We start from the raw sequence: 22565 nt of genomic DNA, 5'->3' as shown, positions 1-22565 counted from the left end.
TTTGTGTTGCTCTCCCCCTTTCAATAGGCACTCCCCCTTTTTGGCACGAATAGCTAAAGGCTGTCCTCCAACTTTTGCTAAATAGCATCTAGCTGATTCTTTACGGTCGTGAGACACAATTGAACTTGATTGTTGGTGGAGTAGATAAGTCTTTCAATTCTGGCAATGCGCATTTAAAGATTTTCAAACAAAAGACCCAACCTGTCAGTTTGAGGACCAGACTGGTCTGGCTGATTGCTAGTTGGCTGTAATGCAGGGGTGATAGGAGAGATAGTCGTGGTATGCACTAGTGTATCTGACCCATGAGCAGATGTTGTAGCAGGAGACATGTGTTCACTCTTTGGTTTCTGAGAGGAGTGACTTTTGCTAGCTTGAAGAGTTACCATGGATATTGGTTGAGGACGATTGATTATTTTTCCATCTAATGGGGGATTGACACCTTTAAGGAGTATGATCTTCATGATGAGACTACAAAATGGAATACATGCTCGTGTTGCTGTTCAAGCCGCGGTCTTCCCAATGGTTTGGAAGATATGGGCACAAATATCAATTGGGGCCCTAGTAATAAGATCACATTGGAATTGAGCTCTTCCAAGATTGATGAAAGTAGTATTGGACAATGGGTAGAGATTGGAGAACATGATCAGCTTTAGTGTGGTCAATTCAGGAGCAAACTTTGTAGTGTTTATAGATGTGCCTTTACTCGAGACTTCATGATCAGGGCCAAGAATTTGCAGAATGTCTTGAACCTTAGGAGTTCGATCATTATAAGGGGTGAGGTCCACATTCTCAGGCCTAGTAATGCGAAGAACCTTAGCTATGTAGTTTGGATTGATGGAAAACTCTTTCCCTCTTACCCAGCATTTTAACTCAACACCAATGTATCTTGCATTTGAGAAGAATTCCTTAACCAACTCTTCCATTGGGTCTTTGAAATTTCCGAACAGATTGGCCCAATCTTTAGCTTCAAAGATTCTAGGGATAAAAGTTGTCCCCAAAGTGTCAAACTGTACCACTCATTCCACAATGAGAGTAGCATCTTCAAAAATGTTTGAGGGAGTCTGAGAATCAAGAGGAGTTTTGAACCTCTCACAATTTGAGTCTTTAGACAATTGAGACGAGAGACGATTTCGTTTAGCAACAGGGGATGATGAAACATCAGTTACAATCTCTTTTTCTTTGGACGATCAGCGAGACATTTGTAAAATAACAAACACACAGTAAAGATCCAAGTGCACAGAGACAAGACATGAACAACAACTTGATTAGATTCAAGATAGTAAAAAATTGGAGACTCATTGAAATACAGACCGAGATATCACTTAAACATAGTACAAGACCCCTGTCAGCAGTATGTGAGAATGATCAATACTGAAGCAATGTAAACTAGAACAAGTAACAGATGTTCAGCAATGATGAATAAGCAGTCACAGTTCAGTTCACTGTAAACTATGGTCAATCACAAAGTCACAAATATCTGTCATTGTGACATTCTACCATGAGAATGATATGCACAGAGCAACACATTCAAGATAAAAGTGAAGCAAGCATCAAATCACTAGAGACAACAAAACCCCTTTAGTTAACCCAATAGAGTAAACCCATGAATGAACATTGCAAAACACACAAACTCAAATAAAATTTCACAAAATGTGGAATGCACGGATAAAAATGTAGAATAGAGTGAGAAAATAGAAACCCATACCTTTTTCCTTGAAGATTTGAAAGAGAAATGAAGCAAAATGCAAGTTTGTTTGAGAGAGACACGGTGAGTTTGAGAGTTTTTCAGAAAAGGAAGAAGATGAACAGTCAGAAATGTTCAAGAGAAAACTGAAAAGGTTTAAAAAACTGACAAAGTTTGCCCAAAACACGCGATTTTCGCAACTGAGACAAGTCACATGCAAGTCGCCAGGACCAGCCGCCAGAACACTAAGAAGAAAACTTTGGAAAATTTTCTAAGTGTTTTTCGTGACTAGAAGTTCCACTCTCGAGAGAGTCCCAAACTGAGCCGTGAAAATCTCTGTGTACCCCTCATGACTGGACCTTCCACTCGCTAACAAGTCACCAACCTGAGTCGCGAAATGCATGAAAAACCAAATTTTGAAAAATATTCTAAGTCTTTTTCGTGACTGAAGCATTTACCCACCAATGAGTCGCTGGTGAGTCGCGAAATATCTCTATGAGGGACTCGTGACTGGGGCATGCAACAGGTTCTACCTGCGACTGAGTTGCCAGAACTGGGCAAAACAATTTTTGAAATTTTTGACAATTTTTGCAAAAACAAAGGACTTTCCAAAAACAACTAAAACACTCAAAAATCTTTTTGTGATAGATCAACACTAATAGAGCATGTGAAAACACATTTAATCAAGTACAATCACACGAATGAATATGACATTCATTGAACATAAACATGTGTGTTGTGTGTGAATATCAAAGATGAGATAGTTCATAGTCTAATGTGAAACTTCAATGATCAATTCAATCAAGACATACACAATTAGCACTAGATAATGTGATCCATCTCAATTATAAAAATATGCATATATGACCTCCCACAAAGGCTTGAGTACAATATCTTTGAAGCTTTTCATTTGGCTTCATGTTTGACATAACATTTGATCTATTTGTATCAACACATCTCATTTTGAGATCGATGCCTGAAATTTTTGATATTTCATTTTGATGAGTAAGCCTTTGGCTTTTTGGGCATCATATACTATTAATATTTTGGTCGCTTTCCCTTTTTCCTAGTTAAATACTAGTATGTGATACAAGCTTTTGCAGCTCAATATCTCTTTTTATTTGGAGATTTACATTTGGTCAGCTCTTTTAGTAAAAACAATAAAATAAAGTGTGGGAAGATATATAGACACAAGAAGTCTATGCATGTCTCAAGATCAATAAAACCATTCACTAATCATTCATGTCAAGGTTGAAGATCTATTTACAACAGTCACAAAGATTTCAAAATTTCTTCCACAATGATATAAGTGCATAGGGAACAAGCTATGCTCGTAGATTTGCAAAGCCATTTGCACAAAGGTACAAGGTAAAACATATTTTGAGACAAAACTCAACAATGTCGATCAATCTTTTTGGATTTTCTACTTTTTATGTGGTTTTTGGATTTTTGACACACAAGAAAGAAAAGATTGATAAGAGGCAATAATGTAAACACTACAACAAAAATTAAACAACACACAATTTTCAAATTTCATAATCAATAAACAAACCAATAGTCAAACAACATAGGAAGAATTAATCCATGGACATGTGGTAATGCTTATGCATGAGTACCCTTCATCACCCACACGTCACGTACGTTTGGGGTGACATCCGGATTGGGTACGAGAGTTAAGACTTTCAAACCTTCTAGTGAAGTTTTCCAAGCAATTGGTGAATGCACCAATCATCTTCATCACGTCCATCATTCCAGGATCAACATCTCGATCTCTTAATGACTCAACAGCCTAAGTCCTCTTGTCATTTCTTGACCTTTGGTCACCAGCATTTCTTAATGCTCTCAGCTTATGACAATTGGGTCGGGTGTGCCCTTGAAGTCCGCAGTGATGGCACACATGATTTGTTCTAGGACCTCTTTACGATCGAGGAAGAGATTTTGATCCGCCTTCAAACCCGATCACAGATTGATTACGGGGCTTGTTCAACATTCGTTGGTCGGTGACATTCTTCTTCTTCTCAATATTTGCCTTTCCAACAGTAGGGACAACTTCAACCGGCTCTTTGGCCTTCACAAACTTCACTTATTTGGAGATGTTCACAGCTGAACTACTTTCACCAGTGTATCCTAATCCGGTTTTGTCAGAGAAGGTCTTTTGAGAAGAGAGGACATCATCAAGCTTCTTTGTAGAGACTCGCTCCACCTTGGCATTTGCTTGAATCACCTCAAGCTCAAAGAATTTTACCTTGGTGTAAGCCTCAGTTAGCTCGCCATTTAGCGTCTCTATCTCACACTTGGCTTCCTTATATCTTACTAGAAGACTTTTATAGTCATCTTCAGCTTTCTTCATCTTTTTCACAACTGCTTTGGCCACCCTAGCATATTCTCCTGACTTCTCAAGTAGAGAATTGTAGTTCTCTTTTAGACCAGCTGTATCTTTATCTTCTTTAGCATCTGATTCTTCTACAATTCCCACGAATTCTTCATCACTATGCTCCCCAAGTTCTTCCACAAGCAAATTTAAGTCCTCCGAAGACTCAACATGAGCAACAGTCATTAATGCTGAGAAATTCCCTTCTTCATCACAGCTATCCTCTGAATCAAAGGTGGAGGAATCTGAGTCACTGAGAGTGGTGGCATACACTTTGCCCTTCGATCTCAGATAATTAGGACATTCCTTTTTGAAATGACCCTATCCATTACACTCAAAACAAGTGACTCCTAATGTTGATTGGGACTCCTTCCCTTCTCTCTTTTTGAAGTCTTTCTTCTCCTTTTCGGAACTCATAAATTTCCCTTTATCACCAAATTTCTCACTATTTTTGAACTTAAGAAATTTGCGGAAATTCTTTGCAAGGTAGGCAACATCCTTTTCTACTGCATCCTCATCCGATGAACCATGACCTTCTACCTTTTCATTTATTGTCTTAAGAGCCAGTGATTTTCTCTTTCTTTTATTTGGTAACGAAAGTTCATACGTCTGGAGAGAACGATCAGCTCTTGGACTTTGATTTCATCAAGGTCTTTGCTCTCCTCTATTGCAGTCACCTTTGCACGGAAGCTCTCCGGCAATGAACGAAGAATTTTTCTTACAACTTTTGAGTCCTCTGTTTTCTCTCCTAGGTTAAACTTACCGATGATCACTTCATTTAGCTTACTATAGAAAGAGTCAAAGGACTCATCCTCGCTCATCCGGAGCTCCTCAAACTGGGTAGTCAGCATTTGTAGCTTTGTGTCTTTCACTTTCTTTGTACCCTCATAAGTGGTTTCCAAAATTTACCATGCTTCCTCGGCAACGGTAATATGAGAAATCTGATGGAATTCATCTGGGGACACACCACAAAAAATTGCATTAAGTGCTTTACTATTAGCATTTGACGCCACGAGAGCTGCCTTATCCCAAGTGGATTTGGCTGCCTCTGGCTTTGTCCAACCTATTTCAACAACATCCCAAACAGCCTCATTAATAGAACACAGAAATGCTCTCATCCTTATCTTCCAAAAGGCATAGTTGCTACCATCAAAATATGGTGGAGCATTTAAAGATTGAGACTGGTCCATCTCAATATGGGGTCAAGGATCACATTATAGTAATGAAACCAATAAGTGTGTACCCGCTCTGATACCAATTGAAAGTTCAATAAGTGTATAAAACACCTTGAACGTTTAGACTCCCAATTTACAAATTACCAATTCAAGCTTAATATCAAATAATTAATGTGCGGAAAATGAACGTAAGCTTAATACAGAATTGATAAAGACTCTAAACCAATTAAATTCACATCCACAGCAGAAATTAAATGGAAAAGATTAAGGGAAAAGAGATGCAAACACAAGGACAACACTTGATGTGTTATCGAAGAGGAAACCGAAGTCCTCGATGTAAAACCTCTCCGCCGCCCTCCAAGCGGTAAACAATCCACTAAAGAATGTAGTTAGGATACATGAACAGCAGAAGACCCTCCAAACCTACCCAATGTACCTAAGCCCTCCAAGCTCCTACTCCAACGAGATTACGCCGAACCTATTTTTTTTTTAACTTGCCGGATTCCGCTACTTGACCATAGCATCTACCAATATGAAATGGCCTCCTCATAGATGTGGGTATGGTGAGAAAAGGTTTTGGTAATGTACCTTTCAAGGATTTGACAATAGAGAGGAAGAGAGTAGAGGAATTTGAAAAGTCTCTATGTAAAGATTGTGGATGAATCAATCTTGTTTTTCTCTAGGGTTTCTCTCTCAAAATTCTCTCTGAAAACTCTCTCAATATTGTGGGTATAAGGGTATATATATAGTAGGGTGAAAAGGAATGTGAAAAGTCAGTTTTTCCCAAACAGGGTGTTCTAGCGACTTGACCTCGCGACTGGGTTGAGTCGTGAGTTCAAGCCATGAGCTAATGGCCTGGCCAGCTTGGGACTTTTGTCTTGTAGTGCAACAGCTAATGTGACTCTTCAGCTTCTGGCATGCTCGACACGTGTGTACCTTTTTGGCGGCTTGCAAGCCGTGAGCCACCCACGAGATCCAGTCGCGAGCCCTTGCTTCTTTGCACAATTTTGAGCATTTCTTCATACTCTTTCACACACTACCCTCACATGATTCCCACCTAAATATAGGGTTACTAATTGCTAAAATACAAGCAAATTTGGCACGAAATAAAGCCAACAAGATGGTTGATAAAATTCAACCTTACAGAAACTGTTAAGTACACACCATAGTAGGCTACATCCCAAGACTATAGAGGCAATGATGTGTGCTCAGGATTGGTTATGGAGTGAAATCAATAGTTAGCAATTGACTAATTTGTATTTATAAAATCAAAATTGTATTTTTATATTTGCTAGTTATAATTTGATGAAGTTTATTCCATTTTTTTAATTCATTGTTGTTGTAGGTTCTTCAACTATGTCTAGAGATTGTACACTTCAATCAATTCTTGATGATGGGGAGCCTAATGAAGAGGATGGGAGTTGTGTCATAGCTGTGGAGGATTAGAGTTTTTGTATTAATTTAGTTGCTTTTTTAATTCTTAAACTTGTTCGATTAATTTGTTGGTTTGTAATTATTCTGAACTTGTGGGATTTATTTTGTTGCTTTTTAATTTCTTGGACATGTTGGACTTGTGATACTTATTTGTTGGACTTGTTGGATTTATTTATTTTTATGTTTAGCAGGTGATTTTAGTTATGATTTTGTTGATTTATGATTAAATGGTTATCTTAGCTAGGTGATTTATTGATTTATTATAATCTTAGTTATGATTTATCGATTTATAAATGTATAATTAACTGGTGATTTTATTGATTTATGATATTAGCTATGATTTATTGATTTATAGATTTATAATTAATAGGTGATTTATTGATTTATGAATAACCTATGATTTGGACTGATTTGGCATTTGGGCCACATTATATGGCTCGAATGGGCTTGAATCTAGGCAAAAAATCATAATGGGCTTCAAAATTTTTTTTTGGTTGGGCCACAATTTGGGCTCTAGCTTGGGCCCAAATCTGGTTGGGCTAAACGGGGCCTACCATAGGTCGGGTTTGGGTATGAAAAAACTCGGCCCAAACCCAACCCGTTGCCATTCCTAACAGAGATGATCGAAGGTAGTGGTAGAATCTTTAATTTTTGCTACTATTGGCCAATATTAGCCGAAACATTTGGAATGGATAGGAATTTTACCTAAGGTGGAATAAAGTGGTTATTTTTCCGGTTTGCATACCAGTACAAGAATTTTCGCCTGTTTTAGCCCAAATGTAATGGTATTCAAAATCAGGATAATTAGCTTAGTGGTTGGGTCAGATTTGATTTTGAGTTACCTTGGTAATGGGTATGCATGGAAGGACTCAAATCAAAATCCTATATGATGTCAAGGTCTAAAATCCAAAATTTTAAATTTTAAGGAACAAAATCAACATGGTTTAAACTTAGAGGATACAATTTGCAACTTGGTTTTAAAAAACACAAAATAATTGCTGCTCAATATATTTCAAATCAATTTTCTATCAAAATAGACCTAGACATTATTTTAAGTGTCAAAAATTCTTTATTTTCTATATTTTGCAATAATTTCTCTTTCAACATACAAAGTCTAAGAGTGCTCATCAACCATTTGGAAAAATTTAGAAAAAAAATGATTATAAATAAAACATATATTTTCTTTGGATCTACTATCACCCCATCAAATGTTTTAGGGAAAAAAAATACAATGATAGATGAAGGAAGCACACACGTAACACATGCATATATACGAGTAAGGAACTAACTTAGAATTAAAAAGACCAATATTTTTTTAAAGGCTCCTAGACTTTTATTTCTCTATTTGTCCTTAATGTTTTACTTTTTAGGAAATTTTTGTTTCCTTAAATAGACTTTTTTTTTAGATAGTTATAATTAGCTGGTAACTTCGCAACTCGAATCCTTTACCCACTCCTCGCCCTACCTAGATCCTCAAGCGCAAGTGGAAGAGGAGGTGCCAATTAAACTACAATGCTCTTGGCTTTTAAATAGACTTTTAGTTGCAAAAAACGTCAAACACAATGGAATCATGGCCCTCCAAAAAAACATCATCAGTGGCAGTGCCACATAATGGTTAGGGTGTATATTTGAACACACTGACCTTTAAAAAGAAGAATATATATATATATATATATATATATATATATATATAAAAGTAAAACATTTTACTTTTTGTTAACAACTTCATACTGCACCACCTAACTATATAAATTTATATCACCTATACATTTAAAAACACCGAACATTTGTTGCCTTTTTCATTTTACCCGTTAAGTTTCAGTATCTACTTATCGTTTCACATTGGAAAAAAGCGAAATGTTTGACGTTTTATTGACCACTTCTTATTACGTCACCTGAGTATATAAATTTATGTCACGAATACATTTAAAATCTCTGAACAGTTGTGTCTTTTTCATTTTACTCGTTAAGTTTCTATATCTACTCGCCATTCAGAATTTAGAAGAGTAATATAATGAAATAACAAAATGATCTAGTAGGAAAACATAAATTTTGATTGGCTTGGAGGCACAATTGAATGTTATCCTTAGACAATATTTGCCCCCACACAAGAGTTGTTAAGGGTTATTGTAAGTTTTAGACCTTTGAAAAACACAATGTTTAACCGAATTTGTTAGTCAAGTTCTTACTTAGGTTAATTATTCAAATCTAGGTTAAACATTCATCACAAGAAAACATACACAGGGAAAATCTAAATAACACAAGAAATGATGACCTAGGAAAACTAGTGAAACAAACTAGTTTCAAGGAAAAAATTTGAGGGGAACAATCCCAAGAGAACAATCCACTATATTAAATTGAGATTTACAGTAAAGAATACCAATTCCTAGTAAATCAAACTACAGTTACCAAATTGAGCTCTGAACCCCTTAGACTTCTTTAATGTGGACTTACTCCAACATGAACCTCCAGTTCACGTCTTAATCTTCAGTACGCTTTATAGCTAAAGCTTGTTGCAACTTTTACTCCACCGGTACTAATAATATGTGTGTGATCTTTGGTAGGTACTTGAAAGAGTTAGAAGGTACAATAACCTCACAGATCTCACAAGAGTAGCTCCCTAAGACTTGAAAAAAGTGCTTTCGGATTTTCCTTATATATCTAGTAGGTTTGGACTGGAACCCTATATGTTTTGCTAGCTAACGAGCCTCAAATTATAAGCTTCAATACAACATGGCTAAGCCTATGAGATCTATTTGCTCTTCTTCTTGTGGGTAACAGCAGTTAGTAATTGATTGAATCCAAATTCTGGACTGCCAAATTCATTCTGCAGGCCCACCTATGAGATATGACTGGAAAATAATAGTGGCTCAAAATGTCCAAATCTCTTGTTTATTTTGTACAAATGTCCCTCAGTTCATCAACAGTCTACGTATCAAATGCGCTATCGAGAAGCCCAGCCCACAAAGAAACCGACATTGAAATAATAATAGTAAATGTCATTTTTCCTTTTAGGCTACAAAATAAAATTCAACACAAAAAATCACTTTTTTATTAATTACAATTGAAATTTCCTTTTTCAATTTGAAAATTGAAAAACATTTTTATACAAAATACATTATTATTTAATAACTTTGCAGTTTGTATAGTACAATCATTTACTCAATTAGCTGGACCTTCCTTCTTAAATTCCAATATGTATCCTATTCTATTTTATAGAAATTAAGGGTACAACATTAAGTTCACCATCATGCAAAGCCCAACGGCAATCTTGTACAGTTGTAAGCGTTCATTTTGGTACAATGGTAGAAATACTTAGCTCATTTATAGAGATTTCATCTGTCGACATGAATTTAGCCACGGAAAATGCAGGGTGCTTTGGTTCAGGAAGAGCTATTGATTCACTTGCCAACATAACTACCACAGTCGACATGGTGGGTCTGTCTTGCGGATTTTCCTCAACACACAAAAGTCCAATATGTATGCACTTTACAATTTCTGATGTCGAACCTGATTCCATCAAGTAGTTGTCCACAAACTCTATCACTTTATCTTCATTCCACAGTCTCCATGCCTACAAATTTAGATTGCAAATGGAGTTATATTTCATATATGCTATTCCATTTCCATTTTTGTCTAATTCTAATTCAAGCAAACAAAAGTTAACATACATATGCAAGGAGTGTCTGTGAATGTTCAGTGAGGTAGAAGCCACTACTCCTTTTCCCGCTAATAATTTCAAGCAAGATTACACCAAAGCTGAAGACATCGGACTTAACAGAGAATAGCCCTTCCATTGCATATTCTGGAGCCATGTACCCACTTTTTGGATACCAACATCATTATTATTATTATTTAAAAAACCAAGAAGAAGAGAAATAAAAGAAGAAATGGCTTACTATGTTCCTACAACTCTTTTGGTGTTAGCTATGTTTTGGTTTTCAGAAATGATCCTCGCCATTCCAAAATCCGATATTTTGGCAACCATGTTATGGTCCAACAACACATTGCTAGGCTTCAAGTCTCTATGAATGATTTTAAGCCTGGAGTCCTCATGAAGATATAGAAGTCCTCTAGCAATCCCACTAATTATGTTATAGTAAGTCTTCCAATCAAGTTGTGAGCGCCTTTTTGAATCTAAAATTCAATATTAACATTAAGTTATAAAATAGTGTATAAATGTGAATTGTAGAAGTCTACAAGAAATCCAAAATACTATCAAACTTAAAAAATAGAATGTAGGAAGAAACAAACCAAAAATAAAATTATCAAGGCTTTTGTTGGGCATGAACTCGTACACAAGTAACTTTTCCTCTCCCTCTATGCTACATCCCAATAGCCTCACAAGATTATTGTGTTGAAGTTTTGCAATGAGTAAGACCTCATTTTTGAATTCCTCTAAGCCTTGCGATGACTTCATTGAGAACCTTTTAACTGCCACTTCCTTCCCTTCAGGTAGCGCACCCTGAGTAAAATAACCTCCAAACAATCAAAATTCAGGACCTAGTTGCTAATTGGTATGGATTGTATTAGATTACCCTTAAATTGGAGGCTTTGGCGTGCATGACAAAAATATTATAAGCACATTTTGATTCATGTGTTTGGGGCAACTTATTTGTATAGTCTATCAAAATATATAGCTTTTGATGACATTTTTGTTAAATGTGTGATAAAATCTATAAAATCTAGCTTGTTTCTAAAATACTAAAATTTAAATTATTTGCAAAAATATTGAAACAAAAAGCAAAAAGTAAAAACAAATAAGCACATGCCAAACACTTTCGGAAGCTCTTTTTCTACTCAGTTTTGGAGTTTAACATGACAAAGAATCCTTCGGAATCACAAGCAACATAACAAAGAATCCTAGCCGACTTAACACGAGAAAGAACCTTTATGTAGTGTTTCCAACGGTTTTCTATGTCAAAATATTTTTTATTACTTCTATATATATATATATATATATTGATGATATATGTATACAACTGTGTTATATCTGTATTATTTTCAATATTGTGTGATTAATTGTTTCAATTAATTATTTCTACATTAATGTTGATCGCCAAGGGGTTTAGACTCTAGAGTATATTTTGACGATGTGTCCAATGCTTAGATTGGCTGTAGAATAGTTCCCTTCGCAGAATTTATAAAATCCCAATTTTGAAAGCTTTTCAAATTCGAAATTTTTTCAAATTTACATGCAGTAAATTTGCTATGTTTGCTAATTTTGAGTACTAAAAAACGCAAGAAATGAGTTTTGATTCTACATACCTTGTAAACTTTACCAAATCCACCTTCACCAATCTTGTTGTCATCTGAGAATTTGTTTGTTGCAACTTCAATTGTCCCAAAATCAAATTGCAAGGATTCTACAGTTGTTATTTCACTTGCAGCTAAAGACCCAAAAATAAATAAACGTAAGAGATTACACTACAAATAGCATTGTTTGCAGATATGATTGAGGTGAGCGTTTGTACATATTCAATATAATCTTTATCCAAAAAAAAAAAAAAATGTTTTGTTAATGGACAATTTTTAAAATGTTTTAGGGTAAACTATGTATTCTATCCAATACACCATATTTTAATTTGCTTTATAACATTTCAATTATGTCAATTAGGTCCATATCCTTTCAGTGTTGTATTAATTTAGTTTACCCAAAATTTTAATATCACTTTTATGAAAAATATAAAAACTCTATAAAAAGTTTTTATTTTCTTTTTCCATAATTTAAAAAAAAAAAAAAAAAAAGTTCATAAGACAATTTTCTTAAGATATCCGTTAACTTTTCACATTCTAATTTATATAGCTTTTAACACTCCCTCACATGCGGCTTGAAATACATCGTAAATGATAGGATTCCACTTGCATACCATGATAATTGAGGAGGCTATCAGATTTTTGAGAATTCTCTTCGTTTATATCATTGGACTTCATTCTTGCTCTCCTCCTTCGGAAACAGTAAAGCAGAATGACTAGCACAACAGAGGAAGCAATTGTAACAGCAATTACGATAGCTATTACCTTTGAGCTTTTGCCTTTCCCTGCAAAAACAATATCATGTTTTATTGAGAATAGTTAATAGTCAGTTATAAGAAATGCTTAAAGCACCATGATACCATAGGACCATATTGGCTTCGCTAGTATGCTTGAGTTTTTACTTTTTAGAGCATTCTTGTCTAGCTGGTCAAACTAGCCTACTAAAAATATGATTAAACACCCACAAAAACTGTTGGGTGCCGACACCCACAAGTCCGGCCCAGACTCTTTGTCAAAGCTCCTTAGATGAGCTTGTGAGAGAAGTTTGTCAAGAAGTAAATGAAGTTAGCTTTTATGTGCAAAAGTCAGGCCATATTTCTGAAGGATGTATCTATTGTCTTGTGCATGTCGTTCAAACTAGAGAAGAAAAGAAGAAAAGCTTAAGAATAAATAAATGAGGACATTTGGCAAGAAGTCTAAGAAAGGAAGTTAATACCGTACCGAAAGTTGTACCGGTTTAACCAGCGGTATGATATATTTCGAATATCGATCAATACTAGTGTACCATTTCGGGTTTACCGTTATAAATAAATATATATTCATTAATTTAAGTTTTATTGATTAAATCTCATAAATATAAGTTATATAATATTGTCAATGACTCAATTCTTAACCTGTAATTCTAATCTAAGCCCAATAAAAAGTAATAGATACATTTATTAAAAAATAATAACGATCAAATTAATATTATACTTTATTAAAAATAAGAACCAATCTGCCAACACGTGGGGCTTTTAAAATTTCAATTCATTTGGTAACAAAAGTCAAAACATGCTAGTTGTAAAGTAACAACTATCAGTAAATATCAATTTGAAGGGTGTTTAAAACATGCTAGCTGTAAAGTCTATTTCTTGGGTGTGCTAAATATCATTTGAGAGGTTTGAGAGAGAGAGAGAGAGAGAGAGAGAGAGAGAGAGAGAGAGAGAGAGAGAGAGAGAGAGAGAGAGAGAGAGAGAGAGAGAGAGAGAGAGAGAGAGAGAGAGAGAGAGAGAGAGAGAGAGAGTAGCAGCAGCCAAAATCAATCCACGGCCCCGACTTGAGGTTGAGAATGTTGAGAACATCGCCGGTGGAAGGTGAGAGTGAGAAAGAAACACTTTTCTTTTTCCGGTACTGTATGAATTTACCAGCCGAAATCCAATATAAGTCTCCAGTATAGCCGAAATTACCCGGTAAGGCCGGTATATTTTCCGGAACGAAACTACCTTGTTTCTGTATCAGCATAGGTACTGGCACAATAAATTCCGGCCATACCGACTGGTACGATACGAAATTAACTTCCTTGGGTCTAAGAGCTAGGGATGGCAATATAAATTGGTACCTGCAAGTATCCGCCTCACTAGCCCTTAATGGAAGGATTTTACTCGCCCCGCATAACAAATGAGGGAGGGATGGGGATTAACATTTTCTCCCACACTCGCCCTGTTTATATTTAAATAATTAAAAAATATTTTTATAAGATAATAAATATATATTTTTAGCCTTCTAACTTTAAATTTATACTTTTATTTTTTAATATTTATGCTGTTTATATTTTTAATTGTTGTATTGCTATGTTTGAATTGTTTTTGTACTTCTTATAACTTGGGTTGTTGTATTGTTATGCTTTGAGAAGGTTTTGTAACGTTAGGATTTGTTTTTTTAAATTGTTTTATGAGTTTTAATTTAATGCATTCAAATAAATTTTTATGAGTTTTTTTAAATGTTGTATTTGATTTAAATTTTGAAAACTTGATTGTTGAATTACATTTTATTATAATATCCTCTTTGTTTGAGAAATTTTAAGGTGATCAAAGACTAATAACGATCTCATCTATAAAAAGTTTGAAATTGATGTTTTTGTATTTTAAAATTATATATAAAAGATTAGTTTATATATCGAATGGTAAATAACATCTTATTAACACAAAATTTGATGTGATTGTTAATGACATTTGGAACATATAGTCCAACTGTGAAATTTTCAAATTACCAAATTAATAAAAATTTTAGATGCTGTAACATTAAATGTTTTATTTATAAATATCCTTAAAAGATTTAGGCGGAAATACTATTTTTGTCTCTACATTTTCACCATATTCCCACTTTAGTCCCTACTTTTTAGTTTTATCGTTTTTAGTCCCTAGTTTGAAAAACATGTTCCATTTTGGTCCCTATTGTCATCTCTCTAACAGAAATATCATACGTGGCTAATGGAATGCATTATTGACACTCAAAATGCTTACATGGCCATTAGAATAATAATAAAAAAAAATTTAATTTAGCATTTAAATAATGCCACATCAGCATTTTAATATTTAAAAAAGCAACGTCATTCTTTCTCCTCTTCTTTAATTATTTTAAAATAAAATAAAATAAAATTTTAGTTATTATTTAATTATTTAAATAATAATTAAATAATTAAAATAGAATTTTTTTCTTTTATTTTCATTATTTTTTTGAAGATGTTCTTTGTGTTTTTATTGTTCATGTTCTTCATGTTTTTAGTAAATTAATTCTTATCTTCTTTTCTTTTCTTTGCTTTTCCAGCACTTTCTTTATAACCAAACAAATCGAAATTCAAAACTTAGATCAAGCAATAATCTCTCTCTCTCTCTCTCTCTCTCTATATATATATAAAATTAAAAAAATAAAAAAGCAATAATTAACATACACCAATCAAAACCAGAAATCAACATACACCCACCAAAATTCAAAACCCAAAAATCAACATAAACCAACAATCAAACCCAGAAACAGATCTGCATATCCAGAAATTTGAACCAAACATACACCCACTAAAATCAAAGGATTTGCATCTTCTGTGTTCACAAAATCAACACCAATCCCCAAGTTGGAAACCCACCAATCCATTGAAGCACAAAATCAAATCCAACTAGGAAACCCACCAATCTCCACTATCCTCCAAATCCCACCATTCTCTTGAACCCACCCTTTAGAATCACAACCCACAAACTCACAAATCTACCACAGATCAGTGCACCAATCCGCCACAAACCCAGATCAACAAAACTCACAACCCACAAACCCAAATCAACAAATTACAAACCCCAAAGATGATGACATCATCGATCAATTCAAGAGAGGAGTAGATCCGCATTTGCTTGTGGCCGCACTCATAGTAGCAGTAACCTTCGCGGCTGGTTTCACCATGCCTAGTGGTTACATCAACGAAAAGGGCCCAGCCCAAGGCCTAGTAATTCTTACAAACAATTCAGCTTTCAAAGCATTTCTCATAAATAATACAATAGCAAACACAAGACATAAGACAGTGATCAATTTGCTCTCTAGTTATTCTGTTCTTGCCCACCTTTTTGCGTCTTTGTGCAGACACAAGACAGTGATTAATAGGTTTATATTTTACACTGTATATTGGACACACTTGTAAGATTTTTATCCTCATGAATTAAATAACAATAAATTAAAAAAAAATAATAATAATAATAATAAAAAATAAAAATAAAATTTTCAAATAAACATCATATTGATAGGAGATGTACCTTTTGGCCCAGGTCCTGGTGCGGGAACAGCTTGTACATTGTAAAACGCGAAAACTTCATACCTAACGTTACAACTAGGATTCAGAACACGACCCCCTCTCTTTCCACGAAAAGCTGTGGACAAGTTTGTTATGGCTTCCCGAAGACACCTATTGCAATCAAAGCTGGATAGGTCAGGGAGGCACTGTACAAGGTTGTATAGCGTTTGCGAGTCAGTAAATTTGGTTTCTTTGGTACCAAATCTTTTAGCACCGGACAAAGCATTTGCTGCCGCCCCCGGCACCAAGTCACTCAATGTTTTTTCCGCTAGCTGAATGAATCGATTCGGCTCTGTTATATCCAACAAGTTCCACAGAATCTTACTAGGCTCGTCTTCCATAATGGAGAAGAATGATCGATTTGAGTAGCGTAACATGCATTCATCATACCATATCACGGCCTCTTTTTCTTCTGGGCAGTACAGCTGAACAATCTCTTTGGTTGATGTTGAGACGCAGTCTTGGCACTCAATGGTGGCGAGGTCACCGCGGCAGAGGAAGAGGCCGTAAACTGTGTTCTCTGGGGTTTGAGTTTGACCCACGGTGGTGTTGTAGAAACCGGCTTCACGCGTGGAATTTGTGTTTAGGAAAGAGAGGAGGTTGTTGAGGTTAGACCGGTAGGTGCTATTGGGGGAGAAAGTTTGGTTTGAACAGAAATGGTAGCGGTATTCAGCGGCTTCACCCCTAATGCTTAGGGAGATGAGTATGGAAATGAGCACTAGGTGCATGGAGACACTGAAAGAAGGGATGCCCATATTTATATGATCAGTCTTGTGCTCAGCCTGCTCAGACTCAGAAGTCTCAGGAGTCAGGAACATGGAAAATGATTTGTTTATAAAACATATTTATTCTTTTATTTCTTAGAAATTTTCTGTCAATAATACTGAGATCCAATGAAAGAATGCCAAGCTATTAATCATTGCCCCATGACTCATAACTTGTGGTCATCAAACTGTGGCAAAAATTGTGGTTATAATTGTAGTCCTAACATTTTTATTTTTCAAGTAATACGGAAATGGAAAATTAAAAGTCTATCAACCGGAACTTCTTTTTCCACAATTTGTGATTCGTGAATAACAAAGAAGCAGATGTTAGCGGAACTGCCGACAGGGGCTTGGCTGAGTGGGTAAGGCTTGGACACTTCATACAACACACCTAGGTTCGAGTCTCGCTGCCCGCAGGAATCCGTTGGTGGATATCTTTAGTGGGGTTAAAATCCCGTACAGACAGTAACCATAAATTCGGTTCGGCCTGACGCCCTATATGGAGATGTAATATAACCATAAATCCCCATTTTTTTTATTTACAAAAAAGAAAAAAAAAAGAAAAAAAAAAAAAGAAGAGATGTTAGCAGAAACATTACGGTCTCTTTAAGGGTCAGTTGTTGTGTGGTCCATCTAATAAAAATGTGGAATTAATAAAATGATGATAGGGACTAGATATTGGGCTGAAGTGATAAGTGAATAAAGCAAAGCCACTCACCCTTGCACTATTCAAACACTGTATGGAAAATTAAAGTTTGTCAACGAAGACTTCTTTTGTCATGATTGGAGATTCTTGAATAACAAATTTACTTGTTTATTATTTTCTTTTTTGATAGGTAAATAGCGGGGAGGGGAATGTGAGATTTAAACAAGAGCTACCACAAAATATATTAGCATTTGCCTGGTAGAATTATAAATTTTTGTTTGAGGGACAAGACTAAACTATGATTTTGAATCAACATTCAAGTAAAAACTCAAAACATTGTGAGAGCATTATATCTTTCTAAATTCTTCTAATCATACCAAAATTTAGTTTGCAATACATATGTATAATTTTTTTTTTTTTTTTTTTAAAGGACTCAGCATCTTGACCTTAAATTGGCAATATATGTAGCATTCTGCTATGAGTAAAACATTTGGCATCAAATTTAGCTACTGTTTAAATAAGCAAATGACTAAACATACAAACATAACAAGAAAATTTATTCATCATGACTTTATAAAAAAACGAAAATAATAAGCCACATGATTTTTTATTTTTTTTTATTTTTATAAGAAAACTTAGACTTTCCATTAAAAAAAAAAAAAAATCAGCCATAATTGGCTAACAAAACATTATTGAGTGTTGAGAAACGTCCTTCATCCATACGGATAAATTGTTAACGTACATGTCTTGCATATTTAACAAAGTTATGAGCTAAAACATATCATTGTTTATGGATATAAGAAAAACTAAAATTTTGAAAGGACTCTGCATAAAGTTTGACCTCTAAAGTGAGAGGCCTAAACGATGCAATGCACTGATCTTCACACTTGAGATCTATAACGTACTTAAATAAAAAAATAAAAATTGAACTGAAATTCTGCCACAAAATAAATAAATAGAAATTAAAATAAAATATAAATGAAAAAGAAAATCAAACTTTTAAAGCCATTTTCCCTTAATCTCGTTCTTGTAGTTTTTGCTGCGATCGCATTCTATTGCTATATATTTTTTAAAATTAAAATTGATATTTAAAACAATAACCCAAAATGTTGTTTATTTCTCATTACAAAGTCCTTAAATTGTTTCAAGCCTTTTATAATCATATCAATAGATGCAAGCCGGAAGAAGTCACTGAAATAACATTTTAGTGATACAACATGCCAATTCTAAACCAAAACTTTATAGCGGACATCCCATTACACGTTAACTTTAACTCGGAATGAAAGAGTGGTTAATAAATGGGCGATCTGGAGTCTGGATTCTTAATTGAAAGAAGTGAAGTTGGGATCAATAGAGGCTTTTTCCTTTTGATGCTCCTTTTACATTCCCAGGAAGCAAGCCAGAAGATGTAATTGATTCTATGTTTGTGAAATTGTTTGCCAAAATTCTAAAATGTGCACTTTCAACTTCACAAACAACGTCAATGGCATTTCATAAGGCCATTGACAACCTTGTTAACATGCAAATAAGGAGACTTGCGCTAACCAACTACCAGCTGGCCTAACAACGTCTAACTACTCAACAACTTCTCTAATCAAGCACGTCTTTAAAAAAAAAAAAAAAAAAAATTATAATTTCATAGTTACAATAAAAGAGTGAGAATTTGAATCATATATTTTTTTTCCGTGAAAACAACAAGAGGTGAAAATTACAATAGTCAATAGGCCTAGTCTCAATGCACATGTTTACAAGCTTGTACACTATGCTATGCATGTGCACACAACCATTTTCACAACATTAATCTCTCAAAACTCAAAAGTCATCAGTGTCAAAGAATATTGCATGTAGAAAATTAATAATAGCTAGCTTTATTTAATTTCACTTCTGGGTGATATAACATTACTAGAATCTCAAAGGAGCGTTTGGTTCGTCGTGATGTTATATTACCCCATAATATTATGTTATTGTGATCTTACATTAATGTAATCTTAATACAAGAATACAACAATATTACAATGTTTAGAAAGATGGTGGAATTAAGATAATGTGATATATTTTGTAATTTTAAATTATGGTAATATTAGAAAAAAATAAATAAATCAAAAACCTTAATGTCATATCATCGTAACGTGGAACACATTAAGGATATATCATAGCAAACTAAATGCTCCTTAACTTAAGAATGTGACTATGAGACCACTAAATGGATGGAAATTCAATGAATAATGCGACTGTGAAAGAAATCGCACCAAGGAATTGTTTAGAATGGGTGGTTCATGGTAGGAAGTGTTGATTGGCTATTGCCTAAGAGTATTTGCAACAGCTTGTCTAAATTTTTGTACTGTTTGAACAATAAATAGTAACATTTACTTTTTATCTACCCACTTTTTCAAATACACATTCCAACAGATTCTCTATCCTTTCTTCATCTCATTTAAATATTATTTCTTCATTCATTCTTTATTCTTTTTTAATCTTTATTTTTTCTTCCTCTATTCATTCTCAACAATTATATTTTTCAACAAAAAGTGTTACATCCACAATATTTTTTGCAATACTTACACAAGAATCATAACAAAATCTTATATAGAAAGTTGTTACTAGTTCTAATTTGAACTCACTACTAAAAATATATTTTTATTCACCGACATTAGCTAATAACAATATGTTACTTAAGATTTATTGTGAAAATTGTGTGAAAATATTGTGGTAACATTTCTAAATTGTCATTTCTTATTCTTTATATTATTTTTCATTTCTTTCATCCATACATTTCCTTTTCTTTTTTTTTTTTCTTGTTTTTTCTCCACCACACACGTATACCCATATATCTCCATCCTTTTTTTTTTTTTTTTCTCTCTACTTTCCACTTGATTCCAGAACCTCCACTTTCTTTCTCCAACTCTCTCTTTCTATACTTTTTTTTTTCTTTTTCTACTTGATTCGAGAACATTCTCTAGCTCTCTCTGTGATAAGAAATGGAGAAAGAGGTAGAGAGAGAAAGAACAAATGAGTTAGATGACTCTCCTCCGCCATCGCAACTCGTCTTTCTCCCCAACGCAGTCCAAATGGGTTAGATGGCTTGTGTCTGTAATTTTTTTTTTCCTTTTATTGTTATGATTTGATTAATTTTAAGATTATGTTTTTGAGTTTGTATTTTGATTATGCTTGAGTTTAGAGATGTTTGAGAGAAAAAATTGTTGTGTTTGTAGCCGTGGTGAGAGGAGAGAGAATGAGTTGTATGATTTTTTTAAGTAGAAAAATTCATTTGAAGTTACTATAGTATTCTCTAGATAAAGAGAATGACTATAGCAACTTCAAAAAAAATTTGAAAAAGTTTTACTTTTAGAGAAGCTATTGGAGTGAGTTTTTGGTGTGTTTGTTCTCCAAAATTAGTTTTAGAGAAACTATTAGAGATGCTCTTAACGTGTTTGGAAAACCAATTTGAGGCTTAAAAAAAAGACTACAATTATTTGTACATTTTACGTACCATTGCGGGCTCACATTTCCTTGGCATTTGCCACTTTCCAGTTGTAAATTGTAAGTGGGTACGTTCCAAAAAAAAAAAAAAAAAAAAAAGTGTAAGTGGGTACAATTCTTGAGATAGATGGGAGGTCCAATACCCCACATTTAATGTGACTTGTGTTCATTATTAGTACATTGATATCGCTTAATTTGGGCCCATGTTCCTTTGCTTTTAAACAATAGTTTTAGTACTTGTACCAAAAGAATGTTCAAGACAGAGTGCACGATAAATAGGAAATTTTGCTTTTACCATCTTTAAAACTCAGTTGCGGTTTCAACAGCAATTGAATATATTCGATTTATCAAGTAACAAAGACAATTAAAGCTTGTGTCCTATGCATTTGTACACTGAACATGATATGATTTGGACACGTGTCCAAAATCTTATCATGTCTAGTACATAAATGCACTAGACACAAGTCATATCCAACAAAACTGTATACTTTTGTATGTGCTATTTAAAACAACTTTAAAGCAGATATCAACCAAAAATATTTGGACGTGAGTGATTTACTTAGGCATAGTAGGGATGGGTCATGAAGATCAAAACCCAGAAACAAAGTGCGGTACAGATGCAATAAAAGCTAAATTTGGGTCCAGCTATTTAATCTTAACAGGAGGTCCAATTCCAACATATGTATTATAGTTAATCAAATTCAAAGAATATGTGGGATTAAAGTGATAGCCCATTGATAAAAGCTTAAAAGTACAATATTATCTTAATTTTGGTAGACTTTATCACATCTATTTTGTGTTTATTCCCACACTTATTCATAAATATGAGAGTTTGCAAGTATTCTCTAAAATATACTCATTACGTGTATTTTTCACTTGTACAAGATTTAAACTAATGAGCTAAGCATGCAAAAATGAAGCCAAGAGAATCCAAGGGTGAAGATTGATTGAGAAGTGACTTTTGAAGAATTTAATGAGTCAAAGACGTGTAGAAACATAAAAAGAAAGAGAGAAATTCATTTGAGCCAAAGATGGAAAAAATCCTGGCATGAAAATATTCTGACCAGTTTTGGTATTTTGGTCATATCTTTTTAATCCATGACGGATTGACTTGATTCTTGAGGCTACGGAATGAGGACTTAAAGATCTAAAACTTTGTAGTTTACCAGAACTTCAGAATTTGTTGTATTCAAGGCCAAAAACTACCTAAAACTTGACTCATTGTTGAAAAACAGGAATTGACATTTTATATTTTCCTTTTTGGAGAGCATGTGTTTTAGGGTTTTGAATGTTATAAATATTAAAAGGATACAAGGGCAGCCACGTTCTTGGGCTGTTGGAAAACCTTATTTTTCATTAATTTTGAGAGTTTTTTTTATTTTCTATGTAAGTTTAAGAACCTAAGTTAGGGTTAGGGGTGAATCCTCAATGTTTGTAAGT

The 22565-nt window shown here is 34.2% G+C and overlaps 1 protein-coding gene across 1 annotated transcript; it reads right to left on the bottom strand.

Annotated features, from left to right (window-relative positions):
• Positions 1-9839: 9839 nt before the first annotated feature.
• LOC115988920 (cysteine-rich receptor-like protein kinase 10) lies at positions 9840-17109 on the bottom strand. Its single transcript, XM_031112558.1, has 7 exons — positions 16198-17109; positions 12535-12705; positions 11933-12054; positions 10919-11129; positions 10564-10801; positions 10336-10486; positions 9840-10238 (listed from the first exon to the last, which is right to left on the bottom strand). The coding sequence occupies exons 1-7, from the start codon at positions 17051-17053 to the stop codon at positions 9954-9956; spliced, it is 2034 nt and encodes a 677-aa protein (XP_030968418.1). The 5' UTR covers positions 17054-17109; the 3' UTR covers positions 9840-9953.
• Between the last annotated feature and the right edge of the window lie 5456 nt (positions 17110-22565).

Source organism: Quercus lobata, chromosome 5, assembly GCF_001633185.2.
Source record: "Quercus lobata isolate SW786 chromosome 5, ValleyOak3.0 Primary Assembly, whole genome shotgun sequence".
Taxonomy (NCBI): Eukaryota; Viridiplantae; Streptophyta; class Magnoliopsida; order Fagales; family Fagaceae; genus Quercus; species Quercus lobata.
This window is presented reverse-complemented; position numbering and strand designations above follow the sequence as displayed.